The sequence below is a fragment of the Rhinatrema bivittatum genome, chromosome 2 (assembly GCF_901001135.1).
Source record: "Rhinatrema bivittatum chromosome 2, aRhiBiv1.1, whole genome shotgun sequence".
Lineage (NCBI taxonomy): Eukaryota > Metazoa > Chordata > Amphibia > Gymnophiona > Rhinatrematidae > Rhinatrema > Rhinatrema bivittatum.
The window spans coordinates 572790245-572813212 of record NC_042616.1 but is presented as its reverse complement, the minus strand read 5'-3'; the positions used below and the strand labels follow the sequence as shown (position 1 = coordinate 572813212).

At 43.4% G+C, this 22968-nt stretch overlaps 2 protein-coding genes across 3 annotated transcripts in view; one reads left to right on the top strand and one right to left on the bottom strand.

Moving 5' to 3' along the window:
• The window catches only part of GNAL (G protein subunit alpha L), a 554112-nt gene extending 548867 nt beyond the window's left edge, over positions 1-5245 (top strand). For both annotated transcript variants that reach the window (XM_029590979.1, XM_029590980.1), the window contains exon 12: positions 1497-5245. In XM_029590979.1, the coding sequence (XP_029446839.1) occupies positions 1497-1643 (147 nt within the window). In that variant the 3' untranslated portion in view covers positions 1644-5245. The remainder of the gene's footprint in view (positions 1-1496) is intronic.
• The window catches only part of MPPE1 (metallophosphoesterase 1), a 116401-nt gene continuing 97663 nt past the window's right edge, over positions 4231-22968 (bottom strand). Inside the window, exons 8-9 of the mRNA XM_029590981.1 lie at positions 6713-6853; positions 4231-5178 (exon numbers count right to left, since the gene is read on the bottom strand). Of these exons, the coding sequence (XP_029446841.1) occupies positions 5005-5178; positions 6713-6853 (315 nt within the window). The 3' untranslated portion in view covers positions 4231-5004. The remainder of the gene's footprint in view (positions 5179-6712; positions 6854-22968) is intronic.

The window sequence follows — 22968 nt, the reverse complement described above, 5'->3', positions numbered from 1 at the left end:
CCTGCAACGGGCGTCACGCCGACCAAAGCCATCACGGTCTCCTTGCCCGACAGCCTGGGCCTTCTTTGTCCGTTGCCTTTACACGATCCTCGTTCTCCTGTTGCAGCTTTGGCTCAGTTTTACTGTGTGCAGGCCCTGGTGCAGGAGGAGCAAAGGCCTTTTCCGTCTGCCTTGAACACAGTGGTCAAAGGAAATGTTCTAGATCTGTCAGAGGCCAGTTCCAGCACCTTGCTCAGCCAACAGGCGTCATTCAACTGAATTGTTTAGTCCAATTGGCCAATTCAAGTCCTTGGGCAAATAAAATCCAAATGTGGATACATAAGAGAACCGCCACTTGCAGGATCAAGCCTGTGTTGATATATGCACAATGTAAATATGCCAGAGGACAATAGGCTAAATCTCAAGCCCACCAATTATTTTAATTTATTGTGTATACAAAAACATTTCTAAATTTATACAATACAGTCATGTGTGAGGTGTCTATACATTTAGAGTGAATTCTAAAATATGATCAATACAATTCATTGATCCACAATCATACTCCATATGGAGTATGATTGTGGAGTGACTGTATTGTATAAATTTAGAAATGTTTTTGTATACACAATAAATTAAAATAATTGGTGGGCTTGAGATTTAGCCTATTGTCCTCTGGCATATTTACATTATCGTATAATAGACAGAGGTATTGCACGTATATTTGTACTTGATATATGCATAGGCAGAGAAGATGTGCGCTGCGGCATTTTGTCGCTAATAGAATTCCTTAACAGGGCTGTAAATAAGGCATCTATTTAGAAACCTACCTCAAACCTAATTTCCATGGGAACACAACTGTAAAGGGAGCTTTTATCATAAATTATTTTCAATTTACTACTTTGAGTAGTTTTACAGTTTCAGATCCAGTGTTAGTAGAGGTCTTTCAATCAACCCAACTCGGACTTGAAGAAAAATTACTTTAAAGTAAATTAAAAAAAAAACAAAAAACTTTTTCCATATAAATGGAAGCAGGTAACAAGAGAAAATGTCCCCTTCCCAGAGCAGCTGTTATCATAGACTTATGTGACATAGAGTAGCTTCCCATTAGGTCCTGTAAGCAGGTTACAGGCGCAGAGCCCTCAGAATAAGGAACCCTAATTATAAAGAAAGTTTATGCTGCTTCCAGAAAAAGCATCATACTGTGTGTTAGCTCTGTCTATCCACGGATAATGTATCAGTGGTGCGGTGGCTAACGGCGTGAGCTATGAGCTGAGGATGGTCCCTTGGCCTTTTAGTTACCTGTGTACAGAATGGTTGGGGAAGGGATTAACGTCCTGCCACCTGACCCCGATTGGGGACCTGATGATGATGATGATGACCATTGCCAAAGCAGGAGGGTTAAAATAGGGTATTTAAAAAAAAAAAAATCAAATCGAAAGGGGCGTGTAACCTTAGGGAGGGTTAAAAACCACTACTTCTCAAGTTTCTTTTTACATTTTAAATTTGTTCTTTTACAGAGGATAAGTACAGCAAGTGGGGACGGCCGGCACTACTGCTACCCACACTTTACTTGTGCAGTGGACACAGAAAACATTCGCAGGGTTTTCAACGACTGTCGAGACATCATTCAGAGAATGCACCTTCGCCAGTATGAACTCTTGTGATGGCCATCACCCCGGAAGCCTGTGCTTTTAAATTCTCTTCGTCCCGTTCCCCACCTCAGCCGCTCTCTCTCTCTCTCTCTCTTTAGCTAATCCCCCACACAGGGTGGAAGAAGCCCATAGGAAGTACTTGTCAGTCTTTCTTTGATTTTCTTTTTTTTTTTTGTCCCGTTTTGTTTTTTTATTTTGGTTTGCAGCCCGACTCCTGTGCTTTCTGCTTTATCTTATTTATGTGTGCTTTATTTTGATATGCCACTTCTATGTCATTCCACTAAGCCTTCGGCTACCTCTGTCTCCGTAGTTTTGGAATGAACAGTAACCCGCTTGTTTTTATCTTTGCTTTTCCCAGCGGGTTATGGTTCGTGTAGTCTTGGACCTGGCCATCAAATGGCAGTGCGTTCAGACCTATCCCTGTGTGGGGGGTTGTTTGGGTTTTTTTTCCTTTTTTTTTTTTTTTTTAACATGACACTGAAGAGTACTTGATGGGAGAGAAAAAAAATAAAAGAATAATGCACTTTGTATCAGGTTATTAAAAAAAAATACTGATGAGGAAGTATACACACAATGTAGCAACACCACAATATTTATTACTCTGTCACACTTTTTAAGCAATTGCTGAGTTGCAGGTCAACGGATAGAACGCGACCTCCTCTTTTAAGCTGTTCCTAGAGCAGGAAGTAGAGTAGACGACAAGAGGCATGGTGAAAAGATAAGCAATTTTGTTTTCACCCCTGGGGTTTTGTGGCTAAATGTTTCTGCACACCTCAGGCGTTTGAACTGCAGCTGCTTTCAGCCTATGGCGTCTCACCAGAGAAGAAAAAAATATCCTCCCACCCTCACTAATGTTATTTTGATCTGTCCACAAATGACCCTTTTTAGTATAGGTCATTCTTGGACATTAGTCCTCTCTATATAAATATATATATATATATAATTTTTTTTGGGGGGGGGGGGGAGGAAGGGGATATTTTGGTTTGTTTGTTTTAACTGCTGGTTTATTATATTGTACAGACTGTAAAATGTAATATTATTTTGTACAACTTTATTGAAAAAAAATACTTGTAGAAGATCTTTGTGCCTTGATTATGGCTGTACCTGTAAAATGAGCTAAGATGTAAGTATGTTTTTGACTGCGCTGTACAGCTTGATGTCAACCTTACCTGCAGCAGTGACTGGAGGTAGGGACTTTATCTGTAGACTTTAGGAGTTTTTTTTCCTGGTTTTATAGATATATATATATATAAATAAATATATATATATATATATAATTCTTAGTTTAAAAAGTATAAATTATGCAAATTAACCACTTACCTTTACACGTAGGGCCCTCCAGTGACCAGCTGTTGCAGTAACACGCCTTTCTTTTTGTCTTTTTATTTTTCTTTTTTGGGTCACACACAGCTTTAAAACCTCTGAATCCATTCAGCTGTCCAAATTTGCAACCTGGTGGTGTTTCCGGAGGAACCAAGGATTGATTTTGATCTTTTTTTTGTTTGTTTGTTTGTTTGGAAACTTGTGTATTTAGTAATTCTTGGGTCCTTTGTAGCCCTTCAAAAGTGCACATGTGGATGTGTAAGGGACCCTTCAGACTAAGACGCTCTCTCCGTCTTTATTACTAACAGCGGCTTTCCTTGTGCAAGCAATTAGCAAGAAAGAGAAAACACAACAAAACAACAACAAAAAAAAGGTATAAAAACCTTGTCTGGCCTAAAAGAATTACAAGATGGCATTTTTATTTCTCTTTTAATAAAGAGATGCATTAGAAAATTGTTTTATTTTAAATATCATAGAAATGAGATGTGTGAATATTTCTCAGACTTGAATAATTTATGCAAATGAAATTCTGAAAACACATTGTGGTACAGTACAAAATATATATATATAGACAGAAACAAAGCAAGAGCTGCTGGAGCAATAAGGCATGCCCTTTATAGTATCTACTACACTCACTGCTTTAGATTTTATACCTAGCTCTTTTATGTCTCTGTGGCTAAATACTTTTTCCTGTGTTCACGATAACCTGTACAAGTGTTGGGGGGGAAAGTGATACCTGCAATAACAGAAGTTCAAGGAAGCCTTAGAAATAATTACTTCCCACAGACTTGGTTCCATTCTTTACTCCTAAGCTGAAAAGGTTTACCAGGTGGGCTGAGGGAGGGCACTAATTAACATTTGGGCTGTTCTAGGATCTCTTGTTCTGATTCATTATTATAACATTTTTAATGCAGGCCTTTTCTTTACAAACCTGGCCCCCTGCTGCCTGCAGTTAAATAATGGACTAGGAGGTTGAGGACAATATAGCTCTCGCCTTTCATTTTGCGGGTGAAGGAAGACTAGGATGGAGAGATGACCTGGAGCCTCATAACAGTTTCAAAATGAGGGGTTTCTTATTTTCATAATTTGTTTTGCCTTGAGGAGAGCCTAGGAGGGTTGTGAAACAAGTACTGTAATAGTTTTATACTGGGTTCTGCCCTGCTCTGTTGTGATGTACAGTCCCTTAATGCTGCTCTCTCCAGCCAAACGTTAGAGAGCTTTCACCTTATAATAGCGAGCGAGAGAATGGAAGATGGGGTGGGAGGACAAACTTAGGTTAGTTTTTATGTTCAAATGTTTATTTCTGATTTAGAAGTTCCATCATACCATATCTAATTGAAGAAACATTAGTAAATAATTTAAATGGGCATAAAAAAAAATAATCTGCACAATGACAATTTTTAGAACATTCAGAATGTTATGCAGTCAGAAAAGCCTCTAAACAAATTTTATAGACTAACTCTAGACAAATAGAGCCCAAGTGCTACACCTTAGAAATCAATATCCAAGCCTGTGTTAGAGATCGGCAAGGTCAGCTCCTGTAAAAATGCTAAAATTGAAATCTCTGAAGCTGATGGAAGCATGGCAAGCTATCCCAGCCCCCTACTAGAACACAGCCAGGCATGCAAGATGGGAGGAGGAGGCTGTAGGTTGTGCTGAATAAATGCTACTGTAGGATTTTCTAGTACAAACAAATGACAAGGCTATAAGTAAATTTTAAAAAGTTCTCTCCTTAATTTTTAGGAGTCACATATTGTACAGGTGCCGCCTTTAATAAAATACATTTGTTAAAAATGTGCTGGTCTATTCTAGCAAGCAAAATAATCCGATTCAATGTAGAATATTGGTTTTATTTGTGCAACAGGAAATCTTGTTTTCATGCTGTAGTCTTCAGAGCCAGCCTCCTCTTCCCCCATTAGGGGCTTCCCTCGGTACAGAGAAGGTTAACAATCCATTGAAGCTCCTTCACAGGCTCCATTTTTCTTCCATGTTCACCTGTTTCCCCAGGTTGGTGTCTTGCTCCCCCATACACAATGCATAGCCCCAGCTTTCACATTTGCTTATGTTTACTGATGTGCTGAGATAAGGGTAAGGGTGGGATTAGACAGTGAGCCACCATCAGCACCACCAGCAAGGCCCCTGCTATAATGTAGATGGAAATCACCGTATTCTCCACTGGCAGGAAACACTTCGAGAGGGAGAAACTTGTCGTGGTTAAGCTGGCCTAGGGAGTGCAAAAAAAAAAAAAAAAAGGTTTCAGGAAACCACTGCATTCAGAAAGAACAGCAAAACATTCAGTTCATTATTTTAATATGCTCTGTTTCTTTACTAAGAGCCAGGCATAGGTGGCTGCTGCTGACGGAAGGGTTTGAAGCATTGGGGACAGCTTTTAGAGCATTGCTTGCTACAGCACACCAAAGCCCCATCGTAAATGGCTATGGACCTACTGGCCCACAGGGAAGAGACAGGAAGAGTAGCCACTCAGCTTAAAGTCTGTGCCACCCTTGTAACTGGCAGAAGGTTGCCACGGCTATGAAGGGACTAGGAAAACAAGATATTTTTTATAGGATCAGTGAAGCAAGCACCAGGACCCTTCCATGGAGACAGGACGTTACGTGGAGGGCAATGGTAGCAGGTGGGAGGAACAAAACAATAGCCAGTGAGCCCTGCTGTTCATGGATTGAATACATGTGCAGACGCGAGCGTCACTGGGCTTCTTGCCACGCACGGCAATGGTAACTAACGTTTGTTAAACACCATAAGCAGAAACACAGGGTGCAGTTCACTCAATGTAGGCAGGGGTTAGAGCAGTGCATCTCAGGACCAGGCCTCATGGCCCCCAGCTAGGGCTGGTGTTTTCTGTACAACCCTACTCAATATTCATGATACATATTTCCATTCAGAGGCAAACCCCCTATTCTAATTGCCCTATAAACCAGACCAAGGCCATGTAAAGCAGCCGTGAGAGCTCCTAAGATAACTTACCCATGCTGCTTTCTGTCTGCAAACAGTTCAGTTCCCTGATTCAGATTCCTCATTCCCTGGTTTCAGCATAGAATCCATGAACACAGGAAAGTGTGCCATGAGTATTTCAGCACCAACACGGCCGCGAGTGCAGTGGTAGGGAAAGTGAAATTAGATTCTACCAGTAGACACAGACCGTGAAGCCTCCTCTAAACATATTTTACAAAATTTGGTTCATCTGTTTGTTTTTTTGTTTTGTTTTTTTAAGTATTTTTATTCAAAGTTTCAGCTCAGTGCTCACCATCGCGCAAAAAAACTAACTTAAGTAAAGGGAGTGAGCCAGATTTGTAAACCTGTTAAAATGCAAGAGAACCTTTCCAGATTAGGGCCAGGAGCTAGAGTGTACTTTATTGTGCTACAGAACTTGCTTTGGGACAGACTGCTCAGTAAGCCGTGAAAAGCAACCACAGCAGGACTGAGGAAGGCAGGAGGCTGTAATAGGCCACAGGAGAAAAGTGGGAGTCAGCTGCACTCCTGGAGGTGGTTTATGGCAAGGTGTAGAAAACCAGACACGCTGAACACACAGCAGTCCAAAGGAAAACCGCTATGAAGGAAGACAGCAACTTAGTTTACTTGTCCTTAGTAATTTAAAAAAAAAAAAATCATAAATGATTAAATTGTCTTTTTTAAAAAAGGTAGTTCTACTATAACATATCATGTAGTGTATTATTACCTACGTGGACTTTAAGATATTTTTTAATAAATAATCTTATGCATATTATAATAAAATTTACCATGATGAAACTAGGATTGTTTCTGTTCCTCCAGCTGAAGGATGGGACGCTGATCTCTGGGACCATCCTGTTGTGCAGAACTTCACAGGCACTGTGTGTATGACCACTCAGAATTAATCTGGGATGCAGCCACCATAGTAACTTGTTTAGGAGGAGAGCACACAGAATGGAATATCAAAAACATGCGGTACACATCTTTAAACAATTTTATTTTGCCCTGCAACACCTCCCCCTTGGTCATTTTCATGTTCAGAGTTGCTTGCCTCAGCACAAGTCTCGTAAAAGTTCACTGCAGTAGCAACACAAGGGGCACAGTAACTGCACAGATCAGCTAAATTGAAACCATTGAGTTATAGACCTATTTCTTCTTGTGTTGTAAAATACAAACTGTCCAACTAATATTCACCAAGGAATCTCACCACTGGAGCCAGCAAGAATGGGCAATATGATCCTGCAAGTAGTGAGGCTTCTACCCCATGACTCTTCCTAGCTCAACTTTCCATCCTTCTCTCCTTTCTCTGGAGATTAATCACTGTTCTGCATTATCTCCTCCTCCTCTTCCCACTGAAGACCAATGAAATCTAGCGTTAAACAGCTGCATCCTTGTGGAACTAGGCTGTCTCTCTTGCTACGGTTGCCAGTTGCAAACCAAGTCAGGTCTGTCCTGGCAAGCTGATCCAGTTTTGGATTTTCCTTACTACATGTATAGACTTGTAATAATTTAATCTAGGGAAAGCAGGACAATCCAGTCTGTCCGGATTGACCATGATCTGGTGCCCCAACATTACTGGTCTCCAACGAGTGAAGCTGCACTGTCAGCTTTCTTATTATATACAGGCGAAGGTTTGCAGAGCAGCAGAAACTATGATACTTGTGATATTAGATTCCCACGAAGCTGCTGGTAAAGCTAAGACTGGTGAGTGTAGTGATGCTCCCGGAAGCCTGCTGACAGCGGAACTCAGCTCCACATGGCAGCAGGTTGGATTCCAGCTTGGCCAGATCGATGACAACAAATGATTTGATTTTCTCAATCAGAGTCTTTTGCTACAAATGATGGAATCCTTCCACTGAGGGGGTGAAAGAGGGATAACCTTACAAGGAGATGTTCTAATTGTAAGCTTTAGGTAGCTAGCAGTGCTTCTCGACAAGCTGGCCGCCGTTACTGAAGGGGTCTGTTCCCACCGTTGGATTAAAACCAGATATTTTTCTGTGCTGGCAGGCAGCTGAAGCCTACTGTGACTCTGTGTGGTTAAGATGATCCCAGGTAACCCATACTGCTTTTTTTTTTTTGGGTGGGGGGGGGGGGGGGGACGACAGCCTGGATTTTGATATGTGTGTTTCGAAAATAAAATTGTTAGCCTTCATGGGATACATTTTCTTAGGCAATTCACTAGTTGAAAATGTTTCAACCTAATGGCAAGCAGCATCCAGCTTGCAATGTCCATAATCATCTCGCTGGTGTATTTGGAGTGTGTTAATTGGCCACAATTGTGCCATCCATCCTAGTGGCTTCCATCCCAGTACTTGAACCTAATCACCAATGCCCTTAGAGTTACCCAAGGCAAGCTTTTCTTGTCTTAATCCTTCCATGGTTGACTAGCTGACTTAAGACCTGCACCTGGGTCAGAATCTTGTACCTTTTCACACTAATCCTGTATGCTGCAAGGTGGTTATATAGAGTTACTTAAGAAGTCTACCAATAAGATCCTGCTAAACGAATGTTACCATAGACTTTGGGAAGTACTTGCAAAAGGAGGAAAAACCTATTCATTCCCTTTTAAGCACTGTTTGTTTTTTTAAGGGACAGGATTCTTCATATTTAAGATCATTTAAAAAAAAAAATCAGAGATGTAAAATGGTTCATGGACAGAAGAAACTTTACTCTATTGTACAGAAATGGCCATTCTAGTGGAAGGAGCCTCAGCTTTAAAAAAACAAAACATTGTGAAATTAATGGGCTGCTTTGCAAATGGTGATCTGTGCAGCAGGCCCTTCAAAGGCAATGATCTAGTGGGTTATAGTAAGTAGGAGGTGAAAGGGGATGGAAGGGGAGCAGTAACAGTCGAATTGCTCCTGCCAGATCCCAATTCCATCCTGTATGTTAAGCTACAGTGGTAAACACATTCTTCATATATTTCCCTGTCAACCAGGGAAATATATAAAGCCACCAGAATAGTAGTAAAACATGGGTTATGGTTAACACCACAGTTGCTGATCTCTATTCCTAGGTTCATCTCATACAGTTGCCATTTAAGGGAAATAAGTTTTTTGGCTACTTGCTCAAAAAGATTTGATCAAAGGCAAAAACATTTCCTTCCAATGGAAAATCCAGTGAGGCAGATGGGTCTTCATTGCTTTCAATATCCAACACCCTTCAGAGGGAAGTCATCGAGAAGGGTATCAGCGATAATGTTTTCTCCAAGGACAAGCAGGATAGTGGTCCTCACAGATGGGTAACATCATTAGATGGAGCATGATGCAGAAAACTTATGTCAACGTTTCTAGAAACTAACTAGGCACGCTGACATGCCCTATACTACACGTCCACATACTATGCATCTTTTTCCGTGAAGCTGTGAGCCTCGTGGTTTTTCTGCTGTCAATCTCCTCCAGTCTGAGGATGCCAGATTTGTTAGCCTTGGCACCAGGGGAGGACCAGGCCGAGCATCGAGGGAAGCCTAAGAAGCATTGGCACCAGTCCCCGTCACACAATGCCAGGCACAGGGATGCACCAGCTTTTGTCGTGATGCCCCCAAAGCGACCCCTTGGCAAGGACTGCTCATCATCCATCGATGCCCAGGGTCTGCGATGATCTCCACCGGTCCTGGTGCCAGTCACCAATCCCCCTCACAGGTCCAAGGAAGATCTAGCCACCCCTCCTTCCAGTTGGTGTTGGCATCAGCAACATTCAAGGAGGAGCTGAAGTATCAATGCCAAATGGCATTGGGTGAGGGTGCTGCAGGGCTTCAGTCCTGTGGCACCAGTGCCACCCATCCTTGTATCGCTTCTGGAGAAGTTCAGCGTGCTTATTGGTGCATTACCAACCGAGCTGGCACAGAGGCCTCCTCCTACTGCTACAGTGGTCATTGCTGGTTCCTCCAAGGAGGAAGCTCCACCGAGGCTGGCAGAGATGCCGAGGCCTGTAGTCCCCATCCAGTTCCATCATTGCCTGACCTCTGGACATAGGCCGAGCATCTAGGGCCGCATTGCCTGTGGCAAACAGTGAAGATGAGCTCTCTATGACCCCTGGGGGAGGATGATCAAATAGAGTCCTCCAACGAGGACTCAGATTGTCTCCCCTCAGGCTCTTCTCCTCCAGATGAGCGAAGGAAGCCTTTACCTGAGGACTTGAACTTTGAAGGGTTTGTGAGGGTGATGGCAGAGGCCATCCCATTCCCACATTTGACTGAAGAGGATACCAAGTACAAAATGCTTGAGATCCTCCTATTCATGGAGCCTTCTAAGGAGATTGTGGTGGTGGTCCCGATGCAGGAGATCCTTAAGGTGTTGCTACTGAGGATTTGGGAACACCCCCTTCACAGTACCTCCCGTTAATAAGAAGGCAGACGAGGTTTATCTCATCCAGAATACTGCAGGATTCGATAAGCTGCCTCATCAATCAATGATGGTCGACTCTGCCCTTGAGGGCCAAGCACTTTCTTACCCATTCCTTGGTGCCCCCGGGAAAGGACCACAGCGCAATGGATGCACGTGGGAGGAAGGTGTTCCAAGGTGCCATTCTTACTGCCTGCATCACTTCCTACCAGCTCTACATGAACCAATACTCATGGGACATTGGAAGCAGGTGCAGGAGATGGCTGAGCAGCTTCCTCAGCAGCAAGACACCCTCATGTTGCTAGTGCACAAGGGTCTGGTGTGCAGGAAACACGATATCCATGTGTCCTATGATGTTTCGAGATGATACTGAGGTTCTCTGCAGCGGGAATTGGTGCTCGCAGAATGGCATAGGTGCGGGCCTCGCATCTCCGCCCAGAGGGATAGGAATGACGCACTGACATGCTGCGTACTAGAGAGAATCTCTTCAGAGATAGGGTGAGAGATGCTGTGGCCCAATTCCGGGACCATCATGAAACCCTCCAACAACTCTCTACCAGTACTCCAGAACTGTCCTCCTCCAGGAGGCTGTCAAGGCAAAGGCCAAGAAAGTCTTTCACCAAAGGAAGTACTATCCTCTACCTCCTCGATCCCATAGACACCATCAGAGCTTCTATGGCTCTCCCAGGCAGCAGAGAGTTCCCAAGCCCCAGCCAGCTCCTCAGTCAACTCTGGAGATGGGATTTTGACTGGGCTGTAGGGAGTGTAAGCCAGTTGCCCATACCTGGGACAGTGGACCCTCCCTTTGGGAGCAGGATGCAATTCTTTGCAAACCCAGTGACCCAGTGTAACCTCAGACCAGTGGGTTTTGTCATCTGCACGCCAAGGGTACCAATTAAATCTATTGGGGATCCTGCCAAATTGCCCTAAGTGCCTGGGGGCTAGTAGTGCATCAAGAGGTACTATGAACAGAGCTCTCCTCCCTCTTAACGGCCAGAGGGGTTGAGCCCGTACCACCAAAACAGGGTGGGGATTCTACTCCAGGTACTTCCTGATTCCAAACAGAACAGGAGGACTCCGTCCCATTCTAGACCTGAGGGCCTTGAACAAGTTTCTAAAAAAATAAAATTTCAAGATGGTTTCCTTGGGCACCTTGATCCCCCTTTTGCAAAAAGGGGACTGGCTAAGCTCCTTCGACCTAAAGGATGCATACACCCATACCGAGGTCTTCCCCGGTCACAGGAAGTATCCAATTTGTGATGGGAAAACAATTCCAGTACCGGGTGTTGCCATTTGGGCTCTCGTCCACCCCACAGATCTTCACAAAATGCCTGGCCATGGTGTCAGTGAACCTCCGCAGACAGAGTGCATGTTTTCCCATATCTGGATAATTGGCTGGTCAAGAGTACATTTTAAGCAGGGGCCACCAGGTCCCATGTGCTTGACCACTCAGGTGTTAGAGTCACTAGGGTTCATTCTAAACTACCCAAAGTCCCATTTCAGTCCATCACCTAAACTGGACATCATCGGAGCCCTGCTAGACATGGCTTAACCAAGGCCTTTCTGCTGGGCCAGAGAGCTATTGCCTTGGCGACCATTGTGGCAGAAGTTCAACAGAGCCAGCTGGTATCAGCCTGGCAAATGTTGAGGCTGTTGTGCCACATGGCCGCAACCATCCATGTCACACCCTTGGCACACTTACACAGGCACAGAGCCCAATGGACCCTAAAGGCACAGTGGCACCAAACCACTTAGAGCTTCCAGGATTGCATCTGAGACACCATGCCTCTCAGGGATACCTTGTCCTGGGGGCGGGTACTTTTCCAGTCTGGATCAGGGGATTTCCTTTTAGAATCTCTCTATTTAAATTGTGCTAACCACAGATGCATCCATCTGGGGTGGGGGGAGGGAAGCATATGTGGATGGGCTCAGTACCCAGGGTCTGTGGTCCACTCAGGAACGTTCCCGTCAAATCAACTTCCTGGAGCTCCGGGCGATCAGGTATGCACTATGGGCTTTCAGAGGTTGACAGTTCAACAAAGTTGCCCTTGATCCAGACCAACAACCCACTGGCCATGTGGTATGTCATCAAGCAGGGAGGCACAAGATTGTACCTCCTGTGTCACGAAGCAATCCAGATCTGGTCGTGGATCCTGTCTCATGGGATGGTGCTCAGTGCCATGAACCTGTCCAGGATGGAGAGTGGTAGGGGACAGGCTGAGTCGAGCCATCAAATCCTATGAGTGGTCCCTGGACCAGGGAGAAGCGAATCAGATATTCTGCCTCTGGTGGAGCCCCGACATAGATCTGTTCGCATCCCCCTCCACCAGGAAGGTAAGAATATAAGAATATGCCATACTGGGTCAGACCAAGGGTCCATCAAGCCCAGCATCCTGTTTCCAACCGTAGCCAATCCAGGCCATAAGAACCCAAAAACTAAGTCTAGTTCATGTTACCATTGCTAATAATAGCGGTGATTATTATATAAGTCAAATTAATTAATAGCAGGTAATGGACTTCTCGTCCAAGAACTTATCCAATCCTTTTTTAAAGGTACCTCAGTTCTGCTTCCTGTCCAGGTCAGATAGCAAACTAGCCTCAGATATCCTTGCCATTGGCAAGGGTCTTCTGTACACATATCTTCCTGTAGGGAGATATCCCATGTTTTACCACTGACAGCACCAAATATGAATCATAATAGCCAAAGTAGTATGCGGACCAGTATACTGACAGGCCAAAATAGTGTCACAGCTAAAAAAAAAAAAAAAGAAACTTTGCCCAGATGAGAACTTTAAACCATCAGTGAAGGATACTTATCAAAATCTGCCTGTTTGGAAGAACCTGTATGAATAAACCAAGGCAGAGAGACAATGCAGCAACTTTAGCTCCTAAGCAGGAGGCACGGACTGGCCAAAGAAGGCCAGAGAACAGAAGGACCCCCAACCTTGGATGAAGGAGGAGCATTCTGAAACGGAGACAATACGAACTCTGGTATACAGCTTGGCATACTGATTTGGCAGGCCCCCCCCCCACGAAAAAAGAGGAGGGGGAAAGAGACCTGTAATGCGGCAAAGACCCATCTCCCACTACATGATTATGCAGGAGCTTATGCATATTTATCAGATGAAAAGTATAAGCCAGGAGCAGAGAGGAGAAACAGAAGGCCCGATGCAGCCCAACACCCCCTGCTATGGAGGAGGGAGAAGACTGTGGCCAGGAGACCAGGGAGAGGAGATGTCCTGCTTAGGATCGGACAGTGACATGGAGTCTGAGAGGATGAAGGGCTGAGAGCAGCCCAGCAGCTCTGCTAGTACCAGATCCAGAAGCAAGCCTTCTCCCCTGCCCACATTCTCCAGACCTCCAGCCACTGTCTGCATCAGAGGTGAACAGAGGGATATCGCCTGAAGCTGGGACCAGGGGTAAGAGAGTTAGCCATAAGTATTAATATATAAAGCAGGCTAAGGTTTATGGCATGGAAAAGAGACAACAGAGGGGATATGATAGAGGTCTACAAAATCATAAAAGGACTTGAACAAGTTTATTTATTTATTTATTTAACAGTTTTATATACCGACCTTCATAGTAAATAACCATATCGGATCGGTTTACAATTAACAAGAATAAAAAACTGGGGTAACTATTCAAGTAAACGAAAGATAAACAGTAAGTAGGAATGAGTCAAAGTTACAATCAACAGGGAAGAGAACTTGGAAGCTTGCAACAAGCTGGAAAGAAGATAAGGTAGGAAATAAATATGAAGTGATGCCATAGGGCGTATGGGTTAAAGCTTAATGGTGCTTTAACCTGGGAGAGTCAGAGTCCATTCGTGAGTATAATCATCATAACAGGTAAGCGTGAAGGACAACTAGTGATTGTCTGGTGGGTCGGTGAAGGCTTGGTGAAAGAGCCAGGTTTTAAGTCTTTTTCTAAAAGTTAACAGGCAAGGCTCCACTCTGAGACTTGAAGGGATGCTATTCCAGATAGATGGGCCAGCTATCGAAAAAGCTCTGTCTTTGGTCATCGAGAGGCGTGAAGCTTTAGTAGGGGGAAATTTCAGGGTGCCTTTGAGAGTATCTCTAGTTGGTCTGTTAGAGGAGTGGAGTTTGAATGGGATTTCCAGGTCGAGTTGAAGATGATGATGGATAGTTTTATGAATTACGGTGATTGATTTGTATAGAATTCTGAAATTAACTGGTAACCAGTGTAGGTTCCTGAGGATGGGAGAGATGTGTTCGCTGCAGCTGGTACTGGTCAGCAATCTCGCAGCCGCATTTTGTAACATCTGCAGTGGTTTGGTAGTGGATTTGGGAAGGCCTAGGAAAAGGGCACTGCAGTAGTCTATTTTGGCGAACAGTAGCGCTTGGAGGATTGTCCTGAAGTCGTGGAAGAATAAGAGTGGTTTAAGTCGTTTTAGAATCTGTAATCTGAAGAAACAGTCTTTGGAGGTTGTGTTGACCATTTTCTTAAGGTTTAGACGATTGTCTAGTATTACCCCAAGGTCTCTAACCTGCTTGCAAGTAATGTGAGAGATGTGTGGAGATGGTGGGGAGATATTGATTTCGTTTGAGGATATGTGGAGCAGCTCTGTCTTGGAGGCATTAAGAACCAGGTTTAAACTGTTGAGTAGATTAGTGATGGATAGAAGGCAGTTGTTCCAATGGGTGAGCGCTTTTGAGATTGATTCTGTTATCGGTATTAGAATCTGCACGTCGTCTGCGTACAGATAGTGAATTAGGTTGAGGTCTGTTAACAATTGGCAGAGGGGGAGGAGGTAAATATTAAAGAGGGTAGGAGATAAGGAGGAACCCTGAGGTACGCCAAGAGTTGATTTAGTTAGGGGTGACTCTTTATTGTTGATTTTGACTTTGAAAGTCCTATTGCTGAGGAAGGACTTGAACCAGTTGTGGGCTGATCCGGAGATGCCAATGTCTGTTAGGCGATCCAGCAGGATGGTATGGTTGACGGTGTCAAATGCCGCCGAGATGTCTAACAGGACCAACAGAAAGGAGTGTCCTTTGTCCAACCCCATGATAATATGGTCAGTAAGTGAAATGAGAAGGGTTTCCGTGTTGCGTGATTTACGGAACCCATATTGCGATGGGAATAGGATCTTGTTAAGTTAATATAAAGCCGTTATTTATTCTCTCAGATAACAGAAGGACCAGGGGGCACTCCATGAAGTTAGCAAGTAGCTCATTTGAAACAAATTGAAGAAAATTCTTTTTCACTCAGCACATAGTTAAGCTCTGGAATTCACTGCCAGAGGATGTGGTTATAGCAGTTAGTATAACTGGGTTTAAAAAAGGTTTGGATAAGTTCCTAGAGGAAAAATCCATAAACTGCTATTAATTAATACGCAATAGTAGTTTGTGATTTATTTAATGTTTGGGTACTTGCCAGGTACTTGTGACTTGGATTAGCCACTGCTGGAAACAGGATACTGGGCTTGATGGATCCTTGGTCTGACCCAGTATGGCATATCTTATGTTGAAACTATCCATGGCACAGAAGTTTATTTAGGATAAACTGGTGCTTAGTGGCCAGGATGTTAGAGACAGGAAGTGTTATCTTCTAAATGCTAAATCCTGCCAAATCTGATAAAAGTCTAATTCTGAGGAGAACACGTCTTTTCCTGAACTTAGGATTGCAAAGTAAAGTTGGAGGGGAATTGGAAGTGTCTCTGCACCCCTAAACTTACTTACATTCCGATGCCCTTAGTGATAAAGACTTTCTTGAAGCTTCATGAGGACAGAGAGACTATGATCCTCATCGCTCCTCACTGGCCGAGACAGGTCTGGTTTCCACATCAATGGGAGTTGTCCATCCAGAAACCAATCAGTCTTGGGACTTCCTCAGATCTCATCATGCAAGATCAGTGCAGGTTCCGGAATCCCAGCCTCCAAGCCTTGTCACTGGATGTTGAGAGGTTAATTGTGCAGCCACTTGATCTTTGAGGATGTGTTTCAGGTCCTGGTGACTTCTAAAAAGACTTCCACCATAAAGTCCTATGGACTGAAATGGAGGAGGTTTTCCATGCAGTGTGAACAGAAAGACCTAGCTCTTTTCTCCTGTCCCACATAAAAACTGCTTGGCTTAAAACACACTCCATCAGCATTCATCTTAGTGCAACATGGTATAGATGGTACACCCATCTCTGTACAAACGATTCATGCGGAGCCTGCTCCAATTAAATCCTCCCCTAGGCCTCCTGCTGTGTCTTGGGACCTCAACATGGTGCTAGCTGATGAAAGCTCCCTTTGAGCAGATGCACACCTGTGACCTAAAAGTACCTGACTTGGAAGGTCATATTTTTGGTAGCAGTCACTTCAGGACACAGGGTAAGCAAGCTTCAGGCCTTAGTGACTTATCCATTTGACACTACATTTTATCATAACAGGGTGGTCTTGCATATGCACCCTAAGTTCCTGCTAGGGTGGTGATGGATTTCCATCTTAACTAGTCAATCACCCTGCCAATTTTCTTTCCCATGCGCCATTCGCACCAAGGCAAACAAGCACTGCCTAGTTTGGACTGCAAGCGAGCCTTAGCCTTCTATCCGGAGTAGACAGGAGCCCATAGGACAGTCCACCCAACTTTTTGTTTCTTTTGATAAGAATAGGTTGGGCGTTGCCATTGCCAAACAGATAATATCCAGTTGGCTAGCTCAGTATCAGAACACCTATGAGGAGAGTTTGAAGGATATGAATATTTAAAAGCTGGAAGAGAGAAGGTGCAGGGGTGATATGATACAGACCTTCAGCTACTTAAAAGATTTTAATGTGCAAACGTCAAATCTTTTCTGTTAGAAAGAAATCAGTAGAACTAGGGGTTACAAAACGAAACTCCGAGGATGCCTCAGAACCAACCTCAGAAAATATTTCTTCATGGAGAGGATAGTGGATGCCTGGAATGCCCTTCCAGAGGAGGTGAAAACAAAAACAGTGAAAGAATTCAAAAGGGCATGGGATAAATACTTTGGAACCCTAAAGGATGGAAATGAATAAAAGAGTGCATGCAGTAACGTCATGGTGTGCAAGTTATTACCCTTAAGCCTCGATATTGTTGCTGCAACTCCATCATTGCTCTCTGCTTCAACAGCAGGGGAATTGGATTCGTTCAGCAAGTGAGGGCCCTGACTTTTATGGTGTGGGGAAACAAGTATAGGGGTAACTTACTGATGCAGTAAGTCAATGGGAGTTGTCCATCCAGAAAGCAATCAGTCTTGGGACTTCCTCAGATCTCGTCATGCAAGATCAGTGCAGGTTCCGCAATCCCAACCTCCAAGCCTTGTCACTGGATGTTGAGAGGTTAATTGTGCAGTAAGTTACCCCTTAAACAAGACTGTTACTGTGAATCAACTCAAACATTGCTCTCCGCTTCAACAGCAAGGCATAACTGGGAATTGAATTCAACAGCAATCAACGAGGGCTAGTGTGGGAAACTGATAAGCACCGGGGGAGGGGAAGAGACGGGGAACGGGATTCAAAGAGCAACCAACGAGGGCCCTGACTTTTATGGTCTGGGAAACATAAGCATGGGGAAACCTATAAGGAACAGACTTACTGGGTAGACTGGATGGACCATTTGGTCCTTTTCTGTTGTCATTTCTATGTTATGCCAAGGCAGGACTTCGTCATGGGGTTCATATCAAGGCTGATTCTATCAGAGCCATTGCAGCGTTGGCTTACTTTCAAGCCGTTCCCATGGAGATCTGCAAGGCTGATATGTGGAGTTCTCTCCACCCTTCACTCCCATTACTATCTGAATAGGAATGGCAGATGTGATAGTAAGTTCGGTCAGTCTGTCCTTCGGCATGGCTGAGTGTAGAACCCAACTCTCCCTGCCTAGAGCCAATTGTTTGGGTTCAGGCTCTCTCCCTCTCTGTTACCAACAGCACCAGTGTTGTGCCCATTGGCACATGGTTAGGAGTCTGTTGGTCCCCTTTTGTATTGGGGAGTAGCCTGTAGCTAGGGATTCACCCATGTGTAAGGACTACCAACCTGCTTGTCCTCTGAGAAAGCACAGTTGCTTATCTGTAATAGGTGTTCTCAGAGGACAGCAGGATGTTAGTCCTCACAAAACCTGCCACGACCCTGGGGAGTTGGATTTCTCCTATTTTTTTTAATTTTATTGTAATTCTATGTTATAAGACTGATGAGGGACCCTGTGTGGACATGTGGTATAAGGCATGCACACTGTGCTTAGACAAAATTTCTAGAAACTTTGAAATTAGTTTTCTGCATCAGGGCTCCATCTGATGATGTCACCTATGTGCGAGGACTAACATCCTGCTGTCCTCTGAGAAAACCTGTTTCAAGTAGGCAACTCTCCTATTTACAGGGACCTTTCAGCACAAAGCCAGGAGTCGGAACAGTTTCAGATCTTACACTGACTAGTTTAAACAAGATGAAATGAGGAGAGGGTGAAAGACAGATGCTGGTTTAATTGGGTTGTCACCCCAAGCAACGCACACAGTAAATGGAGAAATACACAACAGGTGGAAATGCCACAAAGGACAGGGAGAAATGAAGACTCTCAGAGGGACAACATGGAAAAGAGCACTAACTGGAAGGCTATGCTCATAACCAGGCTAATGAAATATAATGCTAGGGTCCTGATTAATAAGCTTTTTCCCTCAAACACAGAATGGAAAAAATCCTCAGGGACAGGCCGATACAGTAACGGTAGGAAGAGGTGCGTTAGCCGCACACACAGTTCGGATCACCTACCGCTTGATACTGTATTGAAATAGCATGCAAATGCAAGCCGCGTCGAAGAAGCGTTAGGCCCGCGCAACCCATTTTACTGTGTAGTAGTAGTAGTAGTAGTAGTAGTAGTAGTACCACCACCTCTCTGTAGCCATTCCTCTGTCAGGCTTCAAGCTATGCAAAGTTTTTGAAGTAGCTCTTTATATTTCCCACTGTATTTGTTCTTTTCTCAATTGTTTTTCCATATTTGCTGGTCTGATTCTTTAAAAAGTTATTTCTCTTGTTTTGCAAATTTTGTTGCTGCTTTCTCCAGGTGTGCTTATGGATTCTTATTCATTTCTTCTGTTCATCAAAACGCTTGCCCAAGTTTAAGGATGGAAACTAATTCTGGCTCTTCACTGTTAAGAATGCCAGGAGGCCTATGATGATAGCTTTATATATGTAATCTATTTCTATAAGACCCATACCACCTTCAGCTTTTGGGATGTACAACCCTAGCATGTTTAGCAGTGAATGATGACAGACTTAATTGGCATCTCAGAGACGGAGACAGTAAGCAAATCCATGGCTCTTGTGCTAAACTTTCAAAAGGGAAACTTTGATAAAATGAGAAAAATAGAAAAAAACTGAAAGGAGCAGCTTCAAAAGGTAAAAAGTGTGCAAGAGCTGAGGTCATTGTTAAAAAATACCACCCTAGAAGCACAGTCCAGATGTATTCCACACATTAAGGAAGATGGAAAGGCGGCAAAACGATTACAGACATGGTTAAAAGGGGAGGTGAAAAAAGCTATTTTAGCTAAAAGATCATTCAAAAATTGGAAGAAGGATCCAATGGAAGAAAACAGGATAATGCATAAGCGTTGGCAAGTTAAATGTAAGACATTGACAAGACAGGCTAAGAGAGAATTTGAAAAGAAGTTGGCCGTAGAGCCAAAAACTCACAGTAAAAACTTTAAAAAATATATCTGAAGCAGAAAGCCTGTGAGGGAGTCAGTTGGACCGTTAAATGATCGAGGGGTTAAAGGAGCACTTAGAAAAGATAAGGCATTCGCAGAAAGATTAAATGATTTCTTTGCTTCGGTGTTTACTGAAGAGGATGCTGGGGAGGTACCTGTACTGGAGAAGGTTTTCATGGGTAATGATTCAGATGGACTGAATCAAATCACGGTGAACCTAGAAGATGTGGTAGGCCTGATTGACAAACTCAAGAGTAGTAAATCACCTGGACCGGATGGTATATACCCCAGAGTTCTGAAGGAACTAAAAAATGAAATTTCAGACCTATTAGTAAAAATTTGTAACCTATCATTAAAATCATCCATTGTACCTGAAGACTAGAGGATGGTTAATGTAACCCCAATATTTAAAAAGGGCTCCAGGGGCGATCTGGGAAACTATAGACCGGTTAGCCTGACTTCAGTGCCAGGAAAAATAGTGGAATGTGTTCTAAATATCAAAATCACAGAACATATAGAAAGACATGGTTTAATGGAACAAAGTCAGCATGGCTTTACCCAAGGCAAGTCTTGCCTCACAAATCTTCACTTTTTTGAAGGAGTTAATAAACATGTGGATAAAGGTGAACCGGTATATATAGTGTACTTGGATTTTCAGAAGGCTTTTGACAAAGTTCCTCATGAGAGGCTTCTAGGAAAAGTAAAAAAAAGTCATGGGATAGGTGGTGATGTCCTTTCATGGATTACAAACTGGCTAAGACAGGAAACAGAGAGTAGGATTAAATGGACAATTTTCTCAGTGGAAGGGAGTGGGCAGTGGAGTGCCTCAGGGATCTGTATTGGGACCCTTACTTTTCAATATATTTATAAATGATCTGGAAATAAATACAAGTGAGATAATCAAATTTGCAGATGATACAAAATTGTTCAGAGTAGTTAAATCACAAACAGATTGTGATAAATTGTAGGAAGACCTTGTGAGACTGGAAAATTGGGCATACAAATGGCAGATGAAATATAATGTGGATAAGTACAAGGTGATGCATATAGGGAAAAATAACCCATGCTATAATTACACAATGTTGGGTTCCATATTAGGTGCTACAACCCAAGAAAGAGATCTAGGTGTCATAGTGGATAACACATTGAAATCATCTGTTCAGTGTGCTGCGGCAGTCAAAAATGAAACAGAAGTTGAGAATTATTAGAAAGGGAATGGTTAATAGAACGGAAAATGTCATAATGCCTCTGTATCGCTCCATGGTGAGACCGCACCTTGAATACTGTGTACAATTCTGGTCGCCGCATCTCAAAAAAGATATAGTTGCGATGGAGAAGGTACAGAGAAGGGAGACCAAAATGCTAAGGGGAATGGAACTGCTCCCCTATGAAGAAAGGCTGAAGAGGTTAGGGCTGTTCAGCTTGGAGAAGAGACGGCTGAGGGGGGATATGATAGAGGTGTTTAAAATCAGGAGAGGTCTAGAAAAGGTAGATGTGAATCAGTTATTTACTCTTTCAGATAATAGAAAGACTAGGGGGCACTCCATGAAGTTAGCACGGGGCACATTTTAAAACTAATCTGAGAAAGTTCTTTTTCACTCAACGCACAATTAAACTCTGGAATTTGTTGCCAGAGGATGTGGTTAGTGCAGTTAGTGTAGCTGGGTTTAAAAAAGGCTTGGATAAGTTCTTGGAAGAGAAGTCCATTACCTGCTATAAATTAAGTTGACTTAGAAAATAGCCTCTGCTATTACTAGCAACAGTAACATGGAATAGACTTAGTTTTTGGGTACTTGCCAGGTTCTTATGGCCTGGATTGGCCCCTGTTGGAAATAGGATGCTGGGCTTGATGGACCCTTGGTCTGACCCAGTATGGCATGTTCTTATGTTCCCTTTTATCTTCATGGGGTCACCCAGCAGAAGTTAGTCCTTTTAATTTTTCCATTAGCTTCTGCAGTCTGTTTCTTGCTGCAGTGGGTCCATGAACAGGTTCACTATGGCCTTTAATTGCACCAGGCTGTTGTCTTCACCTGAAGAGGTCTGCACTATCACTACCACCATCATTAGCCCTAGAGCTGCAGCTAAGGGTGGGCACTTTTATATCCTGGATGACATGTGGCCAGTATGAATTTTCTTTACCCTTCCTTTCATACTTCAGTAGTAGTAGTAGTAGTAGTAATAGCCGCCTTGCTGAGATTTGGACTAGATGTGACACATGAAGATACTCAGCAAGATTCAGCAAGAGAAATGTACTCTTATTCTAGTTGTTCTCTCTCCTTCAGAACTCAGTAAAATAAAAAGGGCTATAAATGTACACTTCATTGGCAAGAGTGGAGCAGTAGCTGGATCTCAGCCCGCTGGTTAGAGCAGCAGGCTGAGAACCAGCAAAGCCAGGGTTCAAATCCCACTGATACTCCTTGTGACACTAGGTAAGTCACTTCACCTTCCATGCCTTAAGCTTACAGTACCTAAATGTAACTCACCTTGAGCTAACAACAAAAAGGCTAAAAATAACCATTATTAAGGTTGGATAACAGCATGGAATCTGTCTACCTTTTGGGATCCTGCCAGGTTCTTATGGCCTGGATTGGCCACTGTTGGAAACAGGATGCTGGGCTTGTTGGACCCTTGGTCTGACCCAGTATGGCAGGTTCTTATGTTCTAAGCGGAAACCACTTACCCCATGGGAACAATGTTTTCACCCAAATAACCCAGAATTTAGTAATATATAGTACTGTAAAAAGCAGTGACATCTTAAAGCATTACATTTATTGTCTGAAGGTGAAAGTACCAAGCCATGCCTCCACTGAACTGACAATATTTTGAGGAGAGGAAGAGGGTCTTTGGTTCTCTTCCTACCGACATCACCTCGCCAGGCCTCCTGGTCATCAGATTATTGCGATGCCTGTTGAGAAATGCTTTGGGGGTCTTAAAGTTGAAGCAAGTGCTGTAAGTTGGATAATGGCTGTCAGGTTAGAAATGCTGTAACCTAAAATGTCTTAATTCAAGATTTCCTGTACATCATAGTAACTCAAAA